General features: G+C 43.5%; 1 protein-coding gene across 1 annotated transcript in view; it reads left to right on the forward strand.

Moving 5' to 3' along the window:
- The first annotated feature begins 486 nt into the window (after positions 1-486).
- The window catches only part of msrab (methionine sulfoxide reductase Ab), a 45,481-nt gene continuing 28,612 nt past the window's right edge, over positions 487-17,355 (forward strand). The window contains exons 1-4 of the mRNA XM_085440698.1: positions 487-729; positions 8,221-8,289; positions 8,446-8,565; positions 12,915-13,019. Of these exons, the coding sequence (XP_085296824.1) occupies positions 537-729; positions 8,221-8,289; positions 8,446-8,565; positions 12,915-13,019 (487 nt within the window). The 5' untranslated portion in view covers positions 487-536. The remainder of the gene's footprint in view (positions 730-8,220; positions 8,290-8,445; positions 8,566-12,914; positions 13,020-17,355) is intronic.

Raw genomic sequence — 17,355 nt, forward strand, 5'->3', positions numbered from 1 at the left:
ACAACACAAGGGTTTAAAGGGCATGACTTTTTCGATATTTTAGGATCGTTTATGTGGTCAGAGTTGTGTCCACGAAAACGTGGCCCATCTTTGTTTGCATTTCATTTATCCTGCAGGGCTTAGAGCCATTTTGTTAGATATTAACTGCGAGCTCTTAATGCTGTTTCTCATCAACGTTAACCACAAACGAGCATTACTTTATATAAAATACCACAAAGGGGAAATAACCTTCCATACATCTATATTCCAACCCGCTCCACCAGTAGCACCTCCTACAGAATGAGCGCTGATTACTGGCGAGTGCTCATTTACATGCTGGACGCCGTGGATATTTATTTAAATTTAATTTCTTTCCCGCACACGGTGCTGTGCAGGCTTTTGTGCCAAAGTCATATTAACCCCTTGACTAGTTAATATGCAGTGCACGGCGTTGCCCACGCGCGATGAATATTCATATTGATGGCGTTTTCGACGACGTCTCTCCATCCCTTCCTCCCTCCCCTTTATCCCGCTATGTAACGGAACGACGTGGCGCTATGGAGGCATGCCGGAAGACTCGGGCAACCTCACATTTACGCCCTCAAACACAAACACAGATCGTGTGGCTCCTCGTAGTTTACGTGTGCTTCGCTGTCGCTGAAACAATGAGCGATAAAACATTTGATAAAACTCAGATGCCGAGCAGAGAGGCCGCGCTGAAAGGAAGGGAGGAGAAAATGGTCGTGGCAGGTAAATATCGCACGGTGGTGAGTTTGTACCAAGATAACAGTTGGCACGGGGGTGACACCTGGTGCTCCAGGTTACCTGTGGCACACGCACACGAGTGACATCAGAACAGCTCGTGTGAAAAATAGTGACAGAAAACAGCGTCGTTGTTAAGAAATTTTAAGTTCAGAGCAAGCAAAGTAAGATGTGCAGTTGGTACTGCTTTATAAACTAATTATTAAGTGTATAGATAGTTGAAGTACACAAGTAAGTAGCTGAAGTATACAAGGATTAAGGTGACAGCTTCCAAACAGTCGAAGCCTCTGCTCCATCTGCAGAATACCTACCAGCTGAGAAACTTGTTCTGCTGTTATTTTCCACTCTTGGTAGGAGGTGCTGATGCCCTGCATGACCACAGGTTTGAACTCGTTCCATTCTGCAGAAAAATAGGGGCAGCACAAATGAAAACAGTATTTTTCAGATTATAGTTATCAAGGAAAACCCAGGTTTCAAGTGGGTGTTAGGTTTCGTTATTTAATTTTTATTTCTTTTTTCACTTGTAAGTCCTTGACTTCATCTTGGCACAACGTAGGTGTTGGACGTTTTGTTCAGGGATCAATCCAGCCATATTAAAGGTTGAGACATATCACAACAGACACACTGGTTTGTGTTAACTGAAGTTATATCCCTGCGCACTGCAGTGTGTGCAACTGATGGTAAGGGCTTGTGACTGTTTATCCCGGACATTATGGCTGTCTTATGACAGAAATTGAAAATATGATCAGATCCAGAATCACGTGAAAGTCTGTCTTGGTGGATTTTCAACAAGTAAATCTTCCTCCACTTTTGTAACTGACCAGACCTGTTGTGTTGTCAAAACTCTGCAGCACAGTGAAAAATAGAAAGGCTTTCAAAAGTCAGGCAAAAGGAAGAGTATATATATATATATATATATTTACTCTTCTTCTTCTTTGCATGCAACTTATTAATTTTGTGAAGCTATTAGTTACTGTTTGATGAACACTTACTTACAGAAATGAATGCCAACACATTGCAATAACCCCAAGGTGACACTGAACATAGTTTAGCAAACCGTGCTGGTAAACAACAATGGTAAATGTAACATACACGCAATGGTCATTTGCTTTAAGATAACCTACTATACACACACACACACACACACACACACACACACACACACACACACACACACACACACACATATATATATATATATATCATTTGTAATGTTTTGAGTGTTAAGAAAGTATTTTACAGACGCTATATAGATGTTGATAATGGTGGCAGTTTATATAGCAAGAGTTAGGCACCAGACATACATACACTACGATCATTATAGTAAGAGAAGATTATCAGATTTCGGGTTGATTGGTAGTCAAGAAAATTACTTAGGTTCAGGAAAAGCTCGGGGTTTGAATTAAACCACTTTCACAATGTTAACCACGTCTTAAAAAGCCTTCAGAAACCCCTGAAAGCGTACTTCTCCTGAAACTATATTTTTAGCTCATCCTGCCTGTGAACTTATTCCATGGCGGGGCATTTACAGTTCGTCCGTCCATCTACAATTCCTCAAGAATCGCTACTCCTCCTACAGTATTGGTCAGAATTTAATCAAACTTGCACACGTTTATCACCTAATGGGTCCTCACCTAAATTGTGCTCAAGGTGAAGGTCATACTTGTCGTTTTACGGGCAATAACATGAATTGCGATGGATTGTGAGCCGGATGAGTTACAGTGTCATTGACGTTCTGGCTCCAGTCTTTTCTCCACCTGAGCTGTAAAACTCAGCACAGCATCCTGAACAGTCAGTTTTTCAGTGACGGTTTTGGAGCAGCATTAATTACGGTGGCGTAAGAACAACACCAACACATTGATTCATTCTCCATTTGGGTTTTTCCCATGGAAGCTCTAGTATACTACAACCCTTCCATCCAGGCAGACTATGTACCGCCATATATAGTTTTAGTTTTGTTTTCCAAGCATTGCACAGTAAGTGAAGAGGCCATTTTACGATGACTAGAATGGATGCAGTATTTGTTGCTTAATTTATGTTGAATTAAATGTGTTTGAGCTGCAGGTCAGAATTATTTACTCTTTAAATTACAGTTTTTATTGGGTGGAAATAAAAATGTTAGTATTTGCTGGACTTTTGACATCACACTATGGGTTGCTGATATGGATACGATGACTAAGTAAATTGTATCCACAGAACTCTTGTGTTAGCCTGACATTTTCACAACTGTGGAGATATAAATATGGAGGTTTGGAGCTTTTTTACCTGCCCTGACATTAACTTTTCAAACCAAGTACCTCAGGATACATTTGCTGTGATACTATTTAGTAGAGTTGGAAATAAAAGTTATTTAATGTCTTTTTTTTTTTCTACAAAAATGATAATAATCAAGCATGCCAACACCTGCCTTAAATGTGTCCTGAAGACGGAGCCAGTCTGCTATCAGTCTGCGATTGAATGGGGTTAAGTTAGCAATTACATGCAACCTGTTTCTGCAGCAATTAACTGTGATAGGTCATAGAAAAATCACATAACTGTTGCTGTCTACATGGACAGAAACTAATATTTAACTATTACATTTGTGCTCAGCAACTTTCCCTTTGTTTGAGCGCTTTGGTCGAGTAACATTATCTCAAGATGGTGGTGCATGAGATCAGCCCTCGCGTTTGTTGTATTTCCATAGTAGTTTGATTTAATGAATAAAATGTCGATATTTGGTGTCACTGTACTGTATCTGTATTTTTCCCCTCACCCCTCTGTTTAGCCTGTTTAGTGAATTTGTGTGATGTAGTCTGTGGACAGTAATAAAATCTTTCAGTCAACAACAAAATCTGTAGTGGCAGCAAAAGCCTGTTGGGATATGTGGTGGGATTGTGTACAAATAGTTGTTGATTAAGTCAGGATAACACAAATCTGTTTGGATCAAGTCCTCAGCTCTGTTATAGCCATCCTGGCACAGAAAATGTCACATTTAAACAACTGAATGAAATCATTTTACTACTTTTTGCTGAACTGTTCGGAATATCATTCATTCTGTGAGTCAAACATCCCTGCCTCACCTCAGCTCGTCTTGTCGTTTCATTCACTTTTTCGTCTTATTAATTCGGGACCGCAAGGCCAGTATCAGTGTACCACCAAGGAGAATCGTGGTGTGATATGAACATAGATAGCTCTATCCACAAAGTGCATTGTGGGACCTGGGTGTGAGCGCATAGGATGAAGCCGTGCCGCAGCGTCCAGAGGTCCATCTGGGCATTATGCGCATGAAGGCTCCGCCCCGTCGTAAGTTCCTTCTCCGTCTGTTGAAGCAGCTCGGAGACACCGCATGGCAGAAATCTGTTCCTCCCCTTTCACCATGGGGGAGCAGTTTAGATGGGGTCGTTCAAGTGTGTGTATGTGTGTGTTGGAATAGCATGCTTCTGTGTTTGACGGTGTGAGCCATTAAGCATGAGTAATTTAAGGATTGCAAGAACGGTCTCCACATATGCCCTGTGCTGTCCCAGCCTCGTGTGTGTCCGAGTGCACGCACTTGCGTCCTGTCCACAATGAAGATCGCTAATTTTGAAAGCTACTTCTAGCCTTCCATTTAAAGAAGCACCCCGTTTCTTGTTCAAATGTCCTGTTGTCCTGTGTTCTCTCCCTTCCTTGCTCCAGTCTGTATAATGTACTCAGTGACCTTGGCGAGAATGATCCAGTGGCAGATTGCTACATGGTAGGGGCACAGTAGCTATTATTTTGAGTCAGTGCGGGATAGACTGCCAATATTTCTTCTAAACAGGATGGGGGAGGTCAGCTGACTAAAATCAATCTCTGCTACATGTTTCACTATAACTCTTAAAAGCAGCTTCATAGAGAAGATATATTTCTGGTGTTATACCTCTGTTGCTTCTCTTCCGTCTCTTGATGCCCTTGGGTTCCTAGTTTTGGAAAGAGCTTGGAGGGGGAGAAAGCATGCATGCGTTGAGTAAACATATAAATTAAGTATCCAAACAGAAGATAAATAAATGAGAGATTTGCTTATGGGCGGTCCTGCAGCTCACTGATTTTTACTAGAATGTCAGCGCAAGAACATAACCTGAAATCTGTCATTTGATTCTTGTATGGTTTCCATACCACAGTCAGTCAGTGAATTGGAGACCTTTACACTCTTCATGCATCTTGGTCAGTGCACTCTGGAGTAAACCCCTCTGTGACACTAGCTGTATAGAAAATCATTGGATTTGCTCTCATATATGTGTAGGGGGAGAATGAGCATTTTTCTTGGGCCACTTGGAGACTGTTTTATTTTTTTCCCATCACACCGGCTTGTGTTAGATTTACGAGCAGGCCCAAACAGGATGCTCCTCCATCTTTGAGGAAGGGGAATAGTGGAGCTGATGTAATAATCGCAATCTTTTTCCAACCCAGAATAGTGACTGTGTGAGGTGTATGTATGCATCACAATAACAAGTTGGGTTAGTTGTTTACAGGCCACAGCAGCAAAGTTTTCATTACTTACCTTTTAATGGTATTTTTTTTTATCCCCCCCTCCCCAATTTGTTCCACTCTTTCTCGCCCCTACCCACCCTCCCATTCAGCAGAGGAGTAGTTGGCAGCGGCATAAAGCATCAGCCTGCTCCGACGACTCGTGCCTGAGTCCCTGCCAACCTGTGTGAAGCTAGGAAGGGGAATAGGAAAGAGGGAGGGAAGGGGACGAAAGAGAGGAAAGCGATAGAATGGATTTTTTTTTTTTGGAAGGAAGTAAACAGAGCAGCCTGGAAATCAACCTTCCAATGCCAGTTTTGGCATCCAGGGATAGAACCTCTCCCGGGTCCCTGTGAGGAGGCAGGAGCGCTTGGACTTCAGTTTTACGGGTGAGAAACACGGGATCACGGGTAGAAGCGGAGGTTAACAAAGACTAAATACCCACTAAAACAAGTCAAACTGGGCTTTATTGTCCGCTAAACAACAGACAGATTGTTGTCCCCTTGACTGGTGGTAAGCTTGATTCAAGCAGAGTGGCAGGGTGTCCGGGTTTGATTTTTCTGGTTCTGGTCCAGCCGCCTACAACCGACATCCTAAAAGCAACAAAAGGTGACCAACGTATTCCGCTTCTGTCCTGCTGCACTGTATAGAAGGTGCAGTGCTTTTCAGATATCCGAGAAAACAAAGACACGCAAAAAAATTACGCCCATATCTCATCCAAGTTGGGAAAAAAAGCCTTTTCATGAATCCTTCCCCCATATTCAGCCTGTTTTCTCCTTTTGTAAGCCCAGTCAGTCACCCTCCCTGCTTGTTTTTTTTTTTTTTTTTTGTCGTCCTCTGTTCTTTCTTTTGCTGGCGTAGTGAGGGAGCGTAGTGAGGGTATTCAGTTCTTTCTCAGTGCCTGCGTGTGTTAGATGGGGTAATTCTGGCAGAGTGGGGTGTGGGCGCTGGTCTGGAGGGGGAGGGCGGGGGGTGCTGGACCAGGCACAGTGCAAGGAGCCAGCCTGGCACTGTCTGGACCTCTGCCAGATGCTCCCTGGGAGAAACACCCACTGCAGAGGTTGGTGTGCAGGTGATTGTGTGGCTGGTTGCGTGCATGCAGGCAGCCGCGCACATGTTTAGCAAGAAGGGAGTGAGGGATGATGGGAAGGTGGTGCGAGGAAGAGAGTGTGAAGTGAAGATGGAGAGCAGCTGACAGAGATGAGAGGGCGGGGAGATTTGGCTCTGAGTTTCCTTCTTTGGACAGTGCTGTGTCGGCATATTCTTGGCTAACTTTGTTTTTACCTCTCTCTCTCTCTTTTTTGTTTGTTTATTTGTTTGTGTGTTTGCTTTCTCCGTGTTCTCTTGGATGAAGTGCTTGGTCTTTTTATATAGCGCCCAAAGGCATGGTGGTCCGAAAGCCAAAAAGAATCCTTCACTGCCTCTCTGCTACCCTCATCTGTTGCTTCTCACTGGCTATTTACGCCTTTTATTGTTTTGGCAAGCTTGATCTCTCCTCCTCCCACTTCTCCTCCTTCTCTATCGCACACTCTTCTCCCTCTCACTCTCTCAGTTTCGCGCTCTCTTTCTCTCTCAGTCGTTTGGCAGCTACAGTACTTTTTATCGTCGTGGCCAGAAACAAAGGACAAGAGGGTGAGAGTGAGTGGAGGATAGAAACAATGCAAATTCACAGGGGAAAAACGGAAGATATCTAATGTTCTCACACCTCCTCAAGTCACCTCCATCGGATGAGAATATTTTGCCCGTACAGGCACTCATATACTTTGACTGGAGTTAACTGTGCTCGTGAACATGACCTAGCACTGCCAAACAACCTGCTGCTGAAAGACAGCACTGTCGCACAACAGGAGGGCAAGAAGAGACCGCCTTAGGGCATCCAGGCCCCCGTGACATTTTACTTCTTTGTGCTTGTGCAGTGTGCTACTCCACAGTAAAAAACAAACAGTTTTTTGTCAAGTAACAGAAGTGCCTTAGCACGCCAAGAAAGTATTATCAGCTCAAGTGTACTCTTTTATTGTGTAGTCTTCCAAACACTTAATCTTAAGGGCCCAAGCATTCAGAAACTGTTTCTTTTCTGTGCTCTGCTGTCTGGGTTCGGAACGATTTCTGGAAGCCTAAACTGAAGGTAGCTGCTGTTCTTTGGCCTTTTGTCGCAGAGGGAGATCATCCCATCTAGGAAATGAACTATTATGTCCGTATCAGATTAGAGATTGTTTTTATTCAGGTCAGTGTTGCACATAACATTTCTGAGCAGCCAGAAAGTAATCGCACATTGAACTCAGCGCAAGCGTCCATTATTGGGATGTGCCTAAGCTCTTAGTGTACCCCGTGGCCTGTTTATCTGTAGACTAATATTAGTGGTTGCAGTACAAACCAGCCTTGCTTAGTGGAGATTTGCACGCTAAGTCACCTCAGTCTTCTTAAACCCTAATCCCCCTCACACATCTGCGAGCTACACACTCACACACACACTTCCTTTTTAGCACTCTAATTCCACTCAGCACAGTTGGCAGTAGAGTGCTACCTCTCAGCACTCCAGTTTGTTTTACTTATTGGGTATTTTTAACATGATGAAGATTAGGGTGGCATTGAGTCTACTTGCAGTGCTCTTCCCCACATGTGAGGTTATACAGGCTCACGCCCTTGAAGTGTAGTCATCTTTTTTGCTTTGTGGACGCCCAGTGGTGTCGAGCTGCACACTAAACACGCTTTCATTCCACATAAAGTGAAGTAAGAGGGAGAGAGATCAGACAGAACTGCTGCTTTGTGTTTAATTGTGTGTATTGAGGAGAGGACAGCAGGGATAGAATAGCAGTCAAAGCTGTGTAATCCCTTAAATGTCTTTCCTGCACAGAAGCCTCTGGCTTTGATTTGCTGGCCCGGGGCAGCCTGTAAAGACTTGTGAGGCCAAATCGAGGCGCCTAATAGGCCTCTTTGCTCTCGTATTGTAATTTGTACTGTTGCAACACTGTGTTATGGTCTGAAGACATATTTGCACACTGTTTCTCTTCACAGACAAGCATGCAGTCAATGGGAATCCAACTGTGGAGCCTTTCCCAGAAGGGATGGAGACCATCATGTTTGGTGAGACTGCACAATCACACTTTTGAAAAATCAGAAATAAACCAATATGGCATCCTCTTTTACCAGTTTGTGGTTAGTAACACATTTTGGCGAGAAGCTGGTTTTACTGTAGCGCTGAAGCAGGGGCGATTCATGCATTTGTTTGTGCGCATCCAGGAATGGGCTGTTTCTGGGGAGCCGAGAAACTTTTCTGGCGACTTCCGGGAGTCTTCTCCACACAAGCGGGCTATGCAAGTGGCTTCACACCAAACCCCACTTACGAAGAGGTCTGCTCAGGTACTGCGCTTTTACGCATTTGTGTAATTATACCTGCACTTTGATTTATAATAACCGATCATGCTACCTTCCCCTGAGCAGGACATTTTACTGTTACATCTATGGCCAAAATAAAACAGATAAACAGCTGGAAAGGTTGCTTTAAGTAAAGCTATCTCTTCCTCTTGCTCCTTCCCTTCATCTGCAGTCAACTACTCAGAATGCACCGCTCCAGATGGGCTGCACCCACCCGTCCCCACCCCCCCATGACCTACTTGTAAGGATTGGGCTCTGTACTGTGCTGTACTGCGGCGTTTTTGCCAACAGAGGTTACTGTGTATGAAGCGCCATAGATTGGGCTTCTTTCCCTGAGAGTTTGATTTGGCGAACGTGCCGGAGATGAAGGCATAAATCCTGAGTATTTGCAGTCGGAGGCTTTGAAAATGTTTGGCTACCTGTCTGAATCCCTCTAAATTAGTCTCTCAGCGGTCCTCATCATGACAGTCGAAAAGATTTATGTAGGCAGTTGATGTATATATTCAAGAGAATATGTTAGATTTTACTCTCCTTTTCCCTCCCTTGTGTTTTAGGAGATATGAGTGTTAGTTTGAGGCTTCTCCATCACTCCATACTGGCATAATGTCTAGGTGAAGGCACAGCATGTGTAAAGGAAGGGAAAGATGCTCTGGGCTTAGTTGGCAGATTTTCTGAGCAGAGCCCTTCATAGAATTTCTATGTTTCTATCTGTTCTCCTCCCAGTCCTGCTTTCTGTCAGTTTCCCAGCAACACGATGGTCAGCTATGGAGGAAGATGGAGATGGAGACAGATGACAGAAAAAGAGAGACTGAGTGACGAAGCAAGTGGGGAAATGGGTAAAATAAACTTTTGAGGAAAAAAAGTGTGAGAAAGAATGGTTACCTGTCCATCGGCTGAGAGAGTGCAGGCGTCGCTCCATTGGCCATGACGGAGCAGAACACTGCGACGGCATGAGACCGAGGAGCTGTCAACACAGCCAAGGCAGGACAGACAGACAGACAGAAAGAAGGGGTTGATGGAACTGTCAGAAGAGCCAGGGAGGGATAGAAGGACAGGCTGGATGCTCTGACAGACAGAAATAGAAGAGGTTGAGGTGCAGTCAGATTCGACAGACACAGACAGACAGCTGGGAGTGATGAGAAAATGATGTTATTATCAATGAGCATATTTGAACTAATTTGTAAAACAGTCCATTGCACGAGATGTTTGCGATACAGAATCAAAGGCTAATGCTGATACCTTTCAGTTCTACCGTGCTGCATGAAGATGAATCCAGTCCTCCAACCATAACAGTCAGATAGACTGCTGATCATATCAATGGATTTTTAAAAATCTCTCATTAGTTTGTTATTTTCTGCCAAACCTTAGTAAACTAACAAGTGGTAAAATTGGTTACAAAAAAAGGTTGGTGATTGTTATTAGAACAAAAAAAACCCATAAATTCCAGACTCCAGTGTTTTGCTTATATCCTCACAGCGACACAGCACCACTACACGACTTCCATGTTTTCCACTTTAGTTCAGTTTATATCTTACAGATAGAGTTAATGGAGGCCATGTGTAGATCTCTAAGGTATAGGCCGTAAATTCTATTTCAGTGCAGGATCTGAACTATTAATATCACAACCACTATAATAAATAGGAGTGGAAGAAAGGAGAAAGACTGTGACTGTTTATATAGTCTTTCATACACTTTTGATTTGGGTTGGAAGGTCAGTTGTGTTTTGTGATTAAATATAGGACTTTTCTATAAGGAACCACTGTGATTATGTTGTGTCATTCACTGTGACTTGGAGCAGTGAGCAGAAAGTTTGCAGTAAATATGGCTTTGCTATAGGGCCATTACTGCAATAGAGAGTGTGTGTTTTATTGCTTCATGCTGTTTTGGCTCTGGATGATTGCTACTGGCATAAGAAACTTGTAAGAGAAATGTCAGAAGGCAGTAGCCCCAATGTGAAGTTATATTTTTCAAGAATGCATTCTTCAGCACAGGCGTAGCTTCTGAGTGCATTCATATAGCCACTGTGGGTGAAATAACAATAATTATACTTAAGACTCTTGTTTGCTCACTGAAGGTAATTCCAAGTATTTCTGTGGATTTCCAAAGCTTTTTCACTCATTGCTGTTTATAACAGCAGATAACAATTAAACTAAAAAGGCCAACGGGATGCCATGTTGGGCTTTGAGGTATTTTTCACCCAGAGGGCTGTTCACCTTGCTGAAGGGTCCTTCAGCCAAAAATTGAATCTCTAGCAGCTTTAGTGTTGCTGGCCTTTTCCACTTTCACCCCTTTCATGTGCGACAACCCTGAAGAGTCATACCACAGTCATATTATTTCAGATCTTAACAGCTATTTTTGCTCACAGCATGACTGCCAGTCTGCAACCACACTCACTGTTCTGTGTTTGCAGAATGTTTGCAATCCCACAGAGTTAGAGGTTTTATACAGGTAATACATATTAAATATGCCAAGTCCAGTATTATGCATAGTCTCGAGCCACCCCTCATTTCTTTATATTTTGCTAATATATTTAGCTAACTGTGTTACACCAGATAAATGACATCTGAAAGTGATGTCATTAAGAAATAATCCAGACCTGACCTAACACAGGACCCAAGAGATGCATCTGGCCCATCAGCTGATCCACCAGCTGTTCACTGAAGTCATAAGAAATGATTTCAGGGTGAGGGTGGCTGTTAAGAATTCAGTTCAATTCAATTCAGTTTTATTTATACAGCACCAAACCCCAACAACAGTCACCTCAAGGCACTTTATATAGTAACGTAGACCCTACAATAATACATACAGAGAAAAACCCAACAATGATAAGATCCCCAATGAGCAAGCACTTTGGCGACTGTGGGAAGGAAAAACTCCCTTTTAACAGGAAGAAACCTCCAGCAGAACCAGGCTCAGGGAGGGGAAGCCTGCTGCAACAGAGAGTATTTAAAGCATTTTTTAAAGTATTTAAAGGTCTTTTGAGACGATTATTGCAAATTTGCAATTTTTGGTTTAAATTGTCGTGTAACTGAGATCCAACAGTTAGTGTCTTCAGCCATCTATAAAACACAGTGGAGGATCTGTCATAGTGGTGTTGAGGATCGTATCATAATTGATGGAATAATGAATGCAGAAAACTGCCATCAGATTTTTATCCACTATGCAGTGCCATCTGGAAAGCATCTGAAAGCAGTGGCTCCATTTTCCAGCATGATAATGATCCCAAACACACTGCCAATGCATTTAAAGCATACCTGGATAGAAAAACACACAGAAAGCTTGACTAAGAGAGTTCAGACTGTGTTGAAGAATAAAGGTGGTCATATGAAATACTGTCTTTCAAGCTCCTATATACTGTACTTCTATGAGTATTTGCACATTTCATTAAATAGCTCCACCTGTTTCCAATTTTCCTTGCAAAATATAAACACTTGAGGAGTTTTGCTGCACAATATGCTTATATATTACAATCTAAATCTAAAAATATGCTTAAAGTTTCTAGCATCACCTTTTTTTTCAGAAATTAGTTAATACACACTCCTTGACTTTGGTAACAACAGTTTAAATAAACGAACTCCTCCATTTTCATTTGGCACACCATGTTCCTCTGAGCATCATTTAGAAAAGAGAAAGTTGGTTTCAAACCAGATGCATGAATTTGGCAGACATTCATCTATTATCTGCAATGCACCTGATAAATCTTTCTGTGTGGGCATCTTTTGTGTGTGTGCTGTATACTGTACTTACAGTTTCTTCTGAAGCAGTTCCAAGCTGACACCTCTGTCTTTATGTTTAGAAGAAAAATGTGTTTGCAAAGGGGTGCTTGGCGTTTGAGATTACCTTTTCTGCTCTAAATGTGTTTCCCGTTGCGGATGCACCTACATGTGAGACTTAAAGCAGCTCCTACTTTGTGAATGCCTGCAGGCAGCTTGTTGAAGCTTCGGGGTCCTGGCAGCTGCAGACAGGAGTGAGTGCTTTTGGCAACCTCCACCATAAACCCCAACATTGACTGCTTTCTCTCTTGCTCTCTCTTTCTATCTGAATCTCTCTTTCTGCCACTTTCTCTCTCCCCATTGTGCCATGAGCAATGGCTGACTGTCTTCTACCTGTGGCACCTGAACTCACTGCACAAGCATCCCACTCATGAGCTCTCCTTTGCAGTTTTCAGTAGGCAATTGTTTTAAATTTAATCAGCTGTTACAGTATGTCCAGTGTTTGTGGTGAAATGTAGGAGAACAGAGTGAAATAAGGAGAACCTGGATCGAGTGGACATCATAAGAGGGGATGTCGTGTCACTTTACTTAGATTAATGCAAATTTGTGCTTCTCCACTAGGTCTGACAGGTCACACCGAGGTGGTGAGAGTGGTGTTCTCCCCCCAAGACATCAGCCTTGAAGAACTGCTTAAACACTTTTGGGAGAAGCACGATCCAACACAAGGTAGCAGCGCACACATACACTCACAGACAAACCCCAAAGTTGCCCTCAAATAAGTCCTCTCCCAAGGGGCACAGGGTGTATTAGAGCAGAAGGATGATGCCCAGACGTGTGCCTGTGTGTGTGTGTGTTGTGGTGGGGGGAGGTCTCATGGGTGTAAGTCAACGCCAGACAGTGTTAATGTGTCTGAGATCCAGCCATCCATGGAGAGACCCACCAGTGCGGTGCATGTTCAAGCTCCCGAAAACCTCACTGAGCATGTGCGTCTTTCTTACTTTATTATATGTATACCAGCCTTTTGTCGTTCACTACACATATTGGATTCTGGGTGACGCAATGATGATACTAAATTCGCTCATTTCTAGGTTGAATAACGTCTTTGGATTTTTATGTTATTGTGCTCACTTGTGCTTCATCCGTGGGTTTAGTCCCTTAACGACATATCTGAAGTAGTCAGTGACAGGAAGCTGGTGACTGTTCAGAAACTTTGGAGCGACGTCGTAACAGCTCGCTTAACTAATTCAGATGCTTCACTTGTGATCGCTATTCCATCGCACTTGCACAGCATCGACAAGGACCACATCCCCCAAAAGCCATATCTCTTCTTTTCTTCAAGTCTGTTGCTCTCTTGTTTTCTGTGCTCACTGGAGGAGGTGATGTAAGAACATTAATGCACCGGGAGGATATGTAGAGGGTGTGTGCATCTATGTGTGTGTGAGAGACAGAAAGGACAGGCAAAGAGGTACTGTGCTCACTTATATTGAATGTAGGGAGGGGCATGACAACTTGGGAAGAGATGGATCAAAGATTCATAGGCCCGACCTTCAGGCTTGTGTGCACGCACGCAACACTCACAGTAACGTTGCCCGTGACGGTTTTGTCATCCCTTTTGCATCTGTCATGATTGCTCTCTCATGATCGCTCCTGGTGTGACCTACATACACTGGAATGTCAGCCATGTTTGTGCGTCTACCGCAAATACCCAGATAAATACAAGCATAAGCTTTTCACTTCGGCTGTTCTACATGAGGCAGGATTTTGGAAGGATGCAGGGGAAGAAGAAGCTACTGAGCGCTGAAGATCATCCAAGAGCCCCATCCTCCTAATCAGAAGGGATTCTTCTCCTGTTGACCACAGCTGAGAGCAGAGACACGTCTTACTGGGGGCAAAGAGTCGAGCTGACACACCACGGTGAAAAAGCAGTGAGGCCAAAAGACTAGTCATGCATTTCCCTTGACTCACTGCCTTGTCTCATCTCATGTTTTATTAATAGTGTGCAGCTTATTGTCTATGCACTATGTATTTTTATTTTTATTTTTTTGTCACAGGTAAGATCAGACAACATATTTTGGAATAACCACAAACTCAAATGTACTTTTTTCTCAGTCTCCCTGAGTGTTGCTCCTTTGCGCGTGACTTAAATGTGAATCCCGGCCGTTTCTCTCTTCTCAGATTCCGGGTTCACGTGTAGCAGAAATTCCTCTGATTTGACAAATGTAGCATGGAGTGGTGGAAAAGGGCCCGCTGGCTGTGCCTTCACGCATGCTTAAGCTCCAATTTATTCTGTCCACCTTAGAGCTGGGCTTAAAAGAGAATGGAGAAATTAAGGAAGTTCACTCTTTTCCCTTTTAACTGCACACATTCACTAGAGATCGTATATGAAGACGAGCCCGGGAGCATTACGAATTCTGTTTTCTCCTGGCACGTATCAAAACAGCAGAGGTTTGATAGATATAGATATATATCTATAAAAACATATGCGCGTGTGTGTGTCGGGGGGGCAATGCACAGGTGCATATTCAGTTGCATGTAATGCTTCCCTTTTAATGCGTTCATGTGGGTGTGTGCATGCACATATGTGTGTGCACGCGTGTATGTGTTTTGATATCTGTGCCTCTCTGCTTTGCCTCAGTTCAAAAGGGTTTAGTCCCGACAACGTGATGTCAGGCTGCGTCAGCTCCACCAATCCCAGCCTGGATAGCAACATTAGCAGCCAATCAGAAACTCCCAGCAGCCTTTGCTGTGTGCCCCCTTTCCATATTCAGCAACACTTGTCTCAATCTGCTGGCTTCTTTGGGATGTTGCATAAAGCCACCCCCACACCCCCCCATTCCAACATGCTTCCATATTATAAGTTTCTCATGTCTACGTTCAGTCAACTCTTCAGGAGCACCCCTCCACGCCAGTGAATGACAAACTCTCAACAGTCGGGTGACATTGCATGTCAGAGGGCAGCAGCCATTTTGTTGCATCTTGAAAGCTGAAAACGTGATTTCGTTGAGGATGATCACCGCTGACTTGCGAGCACATCCAGTTTTTCTTTCGCTTTAATGCGGACTCCGGCGCAGTAAAATTTTACCTTATGCACAAGTGCCCACTATGCCTACTTTAAGCTTTAATTAAGCTTTGCTTCATTTGAACATACACTTAAGAGCACACCCATGCATACTGTGCATGCAGAGAGTGTACACAGCAGCATAGGCTGCTTGTCAGTGTATTCACTGGACGAGTCCTTGTTACAGAGGCCTGTAGGCCCGGTTTCACTCTCTGTTTTTGCTATCTCCGCACTCCCTGTGGAAGATAGGAGCACCTAATCTGGTCATTTCTTTATCCTGCCAACCTTTCAGCGCAAACCCCACTGTTTCTCTCTGTTACTTCAATATTTGCCTTACCACCCTTTTTTTTTAATCCTTAACCCTTTTAAACAAGCACCCCCCCCCCCCTTTTTTTTCTCTGATTTCTTATTCTGTTTTCTATCTTCTTTCCTCCAATTCTTTCCTCTGTGTTTGCAAATTCTGTCCCAGTTTCCCCCTCTCCTCCTGTCTCATCCTATCACCCCCTCCGCCTTCCCACCCCACCCATTTCACCTGCACCCCCTACCCCTGTCCCTTTTGCAGTGAGTGGAGCGGAGGGGCAAGTGAGAGAGCAAACGGCCCGGAGCCCGTCAGTACATCCGCAGAGCAGCACAGTGAGTCGACCGCTCCCTGAGGCCATCCGCTCATCACACAAACACACTCACATTCACTCACTCCTCTTTTATCTCTTAGTCACTCTCTCCTCCCTGCTCCTCATCCCCCCCCCTCCCCCCCCGCTCTCCTCATCTCTTCCTCCGTTCCCCTTGTCCCCCACCCTCTCCGCCGCCCTTCATCTTAACAAGCGAGGCTTTTCCCCTCCTCATTGTTTCCTCCCCATCTCTTTTTCCCCTTCTTTGCTTCCTCTTCCCTCATTCCCTCCATCCTCTCTATTTTTTGAGGCCATGCAGTATTTATGTTGTGGGCTGCTGATGCTGCGTCAGTGAACAGACATCACAGGCGTACGCCGATAGACACAAAAACACAAGTGTACAACTAAAATGGCCGACGCATCTGTCCTCATTTGATAGCGTCTGCACCATACATGCATGCTAACCTTTGTAGGTTAGATACTTTAAATAGTTTAGTTAAAAAGAAGAAAAGAAAAAAATGATTGTGAGGGGTTTTTTACATTTGAGCTTGGGGTTTTTTTTTTTGTTCTAAAATCTATATTTTACAATATGAATGTAAGTTGCACAGCATTGTAGCTGCATTACATTCTATATGACAAGCTGTATTTAAATGGCTTATTGCCTATCACACATAAACATGATCTATTTGAGTCACCCTAGCAGCGGTTACTTTCTGACAATTGCAATGAGCATGAATATTCCTTTATGTAATATCTTCACCCCAGCTGGCGGCGACACACGTCAATTCCCTGTTGGGGTACCCCCGTGTCCCCCCCGTGTCACCACATCCCTCAATTTCAGGGGTGCCCGTGCACATCCAAAGCCAAAATCCCACAGGAGATGACCTTGACATATAACCCATGACCTCTGCAACCCCCCACACTTCTAATCCAACCCTGTTTCTCTCCTGTGGTTGGCTGAGGTTGGCGGGCTCATTACTAGGTGTCGGTTATTACACCCTCACACATGCTGACGGCCTTAATTTATGGAGATTGAGGCACGTGTGTTCACAGCGTGGGGGTTGAGTTCTGCATGTCCATTTGAATATGTTAAAGTTTTCTAACATTTTCATACTTCAATATTTCGATTTTTTTTTTTCAATTTACAAATTTGCAACCTTTCTTTCTGTGGGTTTTTGTGAACGTATTCATATTTCGTGGTAATAACCCAACACTGATGACAACTGGACTGAAAAAATATATTTAAAACAAACAGAGCTAGACATGAGATTTGGGGTTCCAAAGGTAAGTGTGGTTTCTTCTTTCAAAATTAAAGTCTAAACTAAAGTGTTTTTCAGAATAAAGAGTGATAGTGTCCTAAACATTTTAAGTTTTTTGACTGCCTGTCGTACATTTA

This window comes from Copadichromis virginalis, linkage group LG19, assembly GCF_057382275.1.
Source record: "Copadichromis virginalis isolate Kocher_CV1m ecotype Utaka linkage group LG19, C_Virginalis_male_GT1.1, whole genome shotgun sequence".
NCBI classification, from domain to species: domain Eukaryota; kingdom Metazoa; phylum Chordata; class Actinopteri; order Cichliformes; family Cichlidae; genus Copadichromis; species Copadichromis virginalis.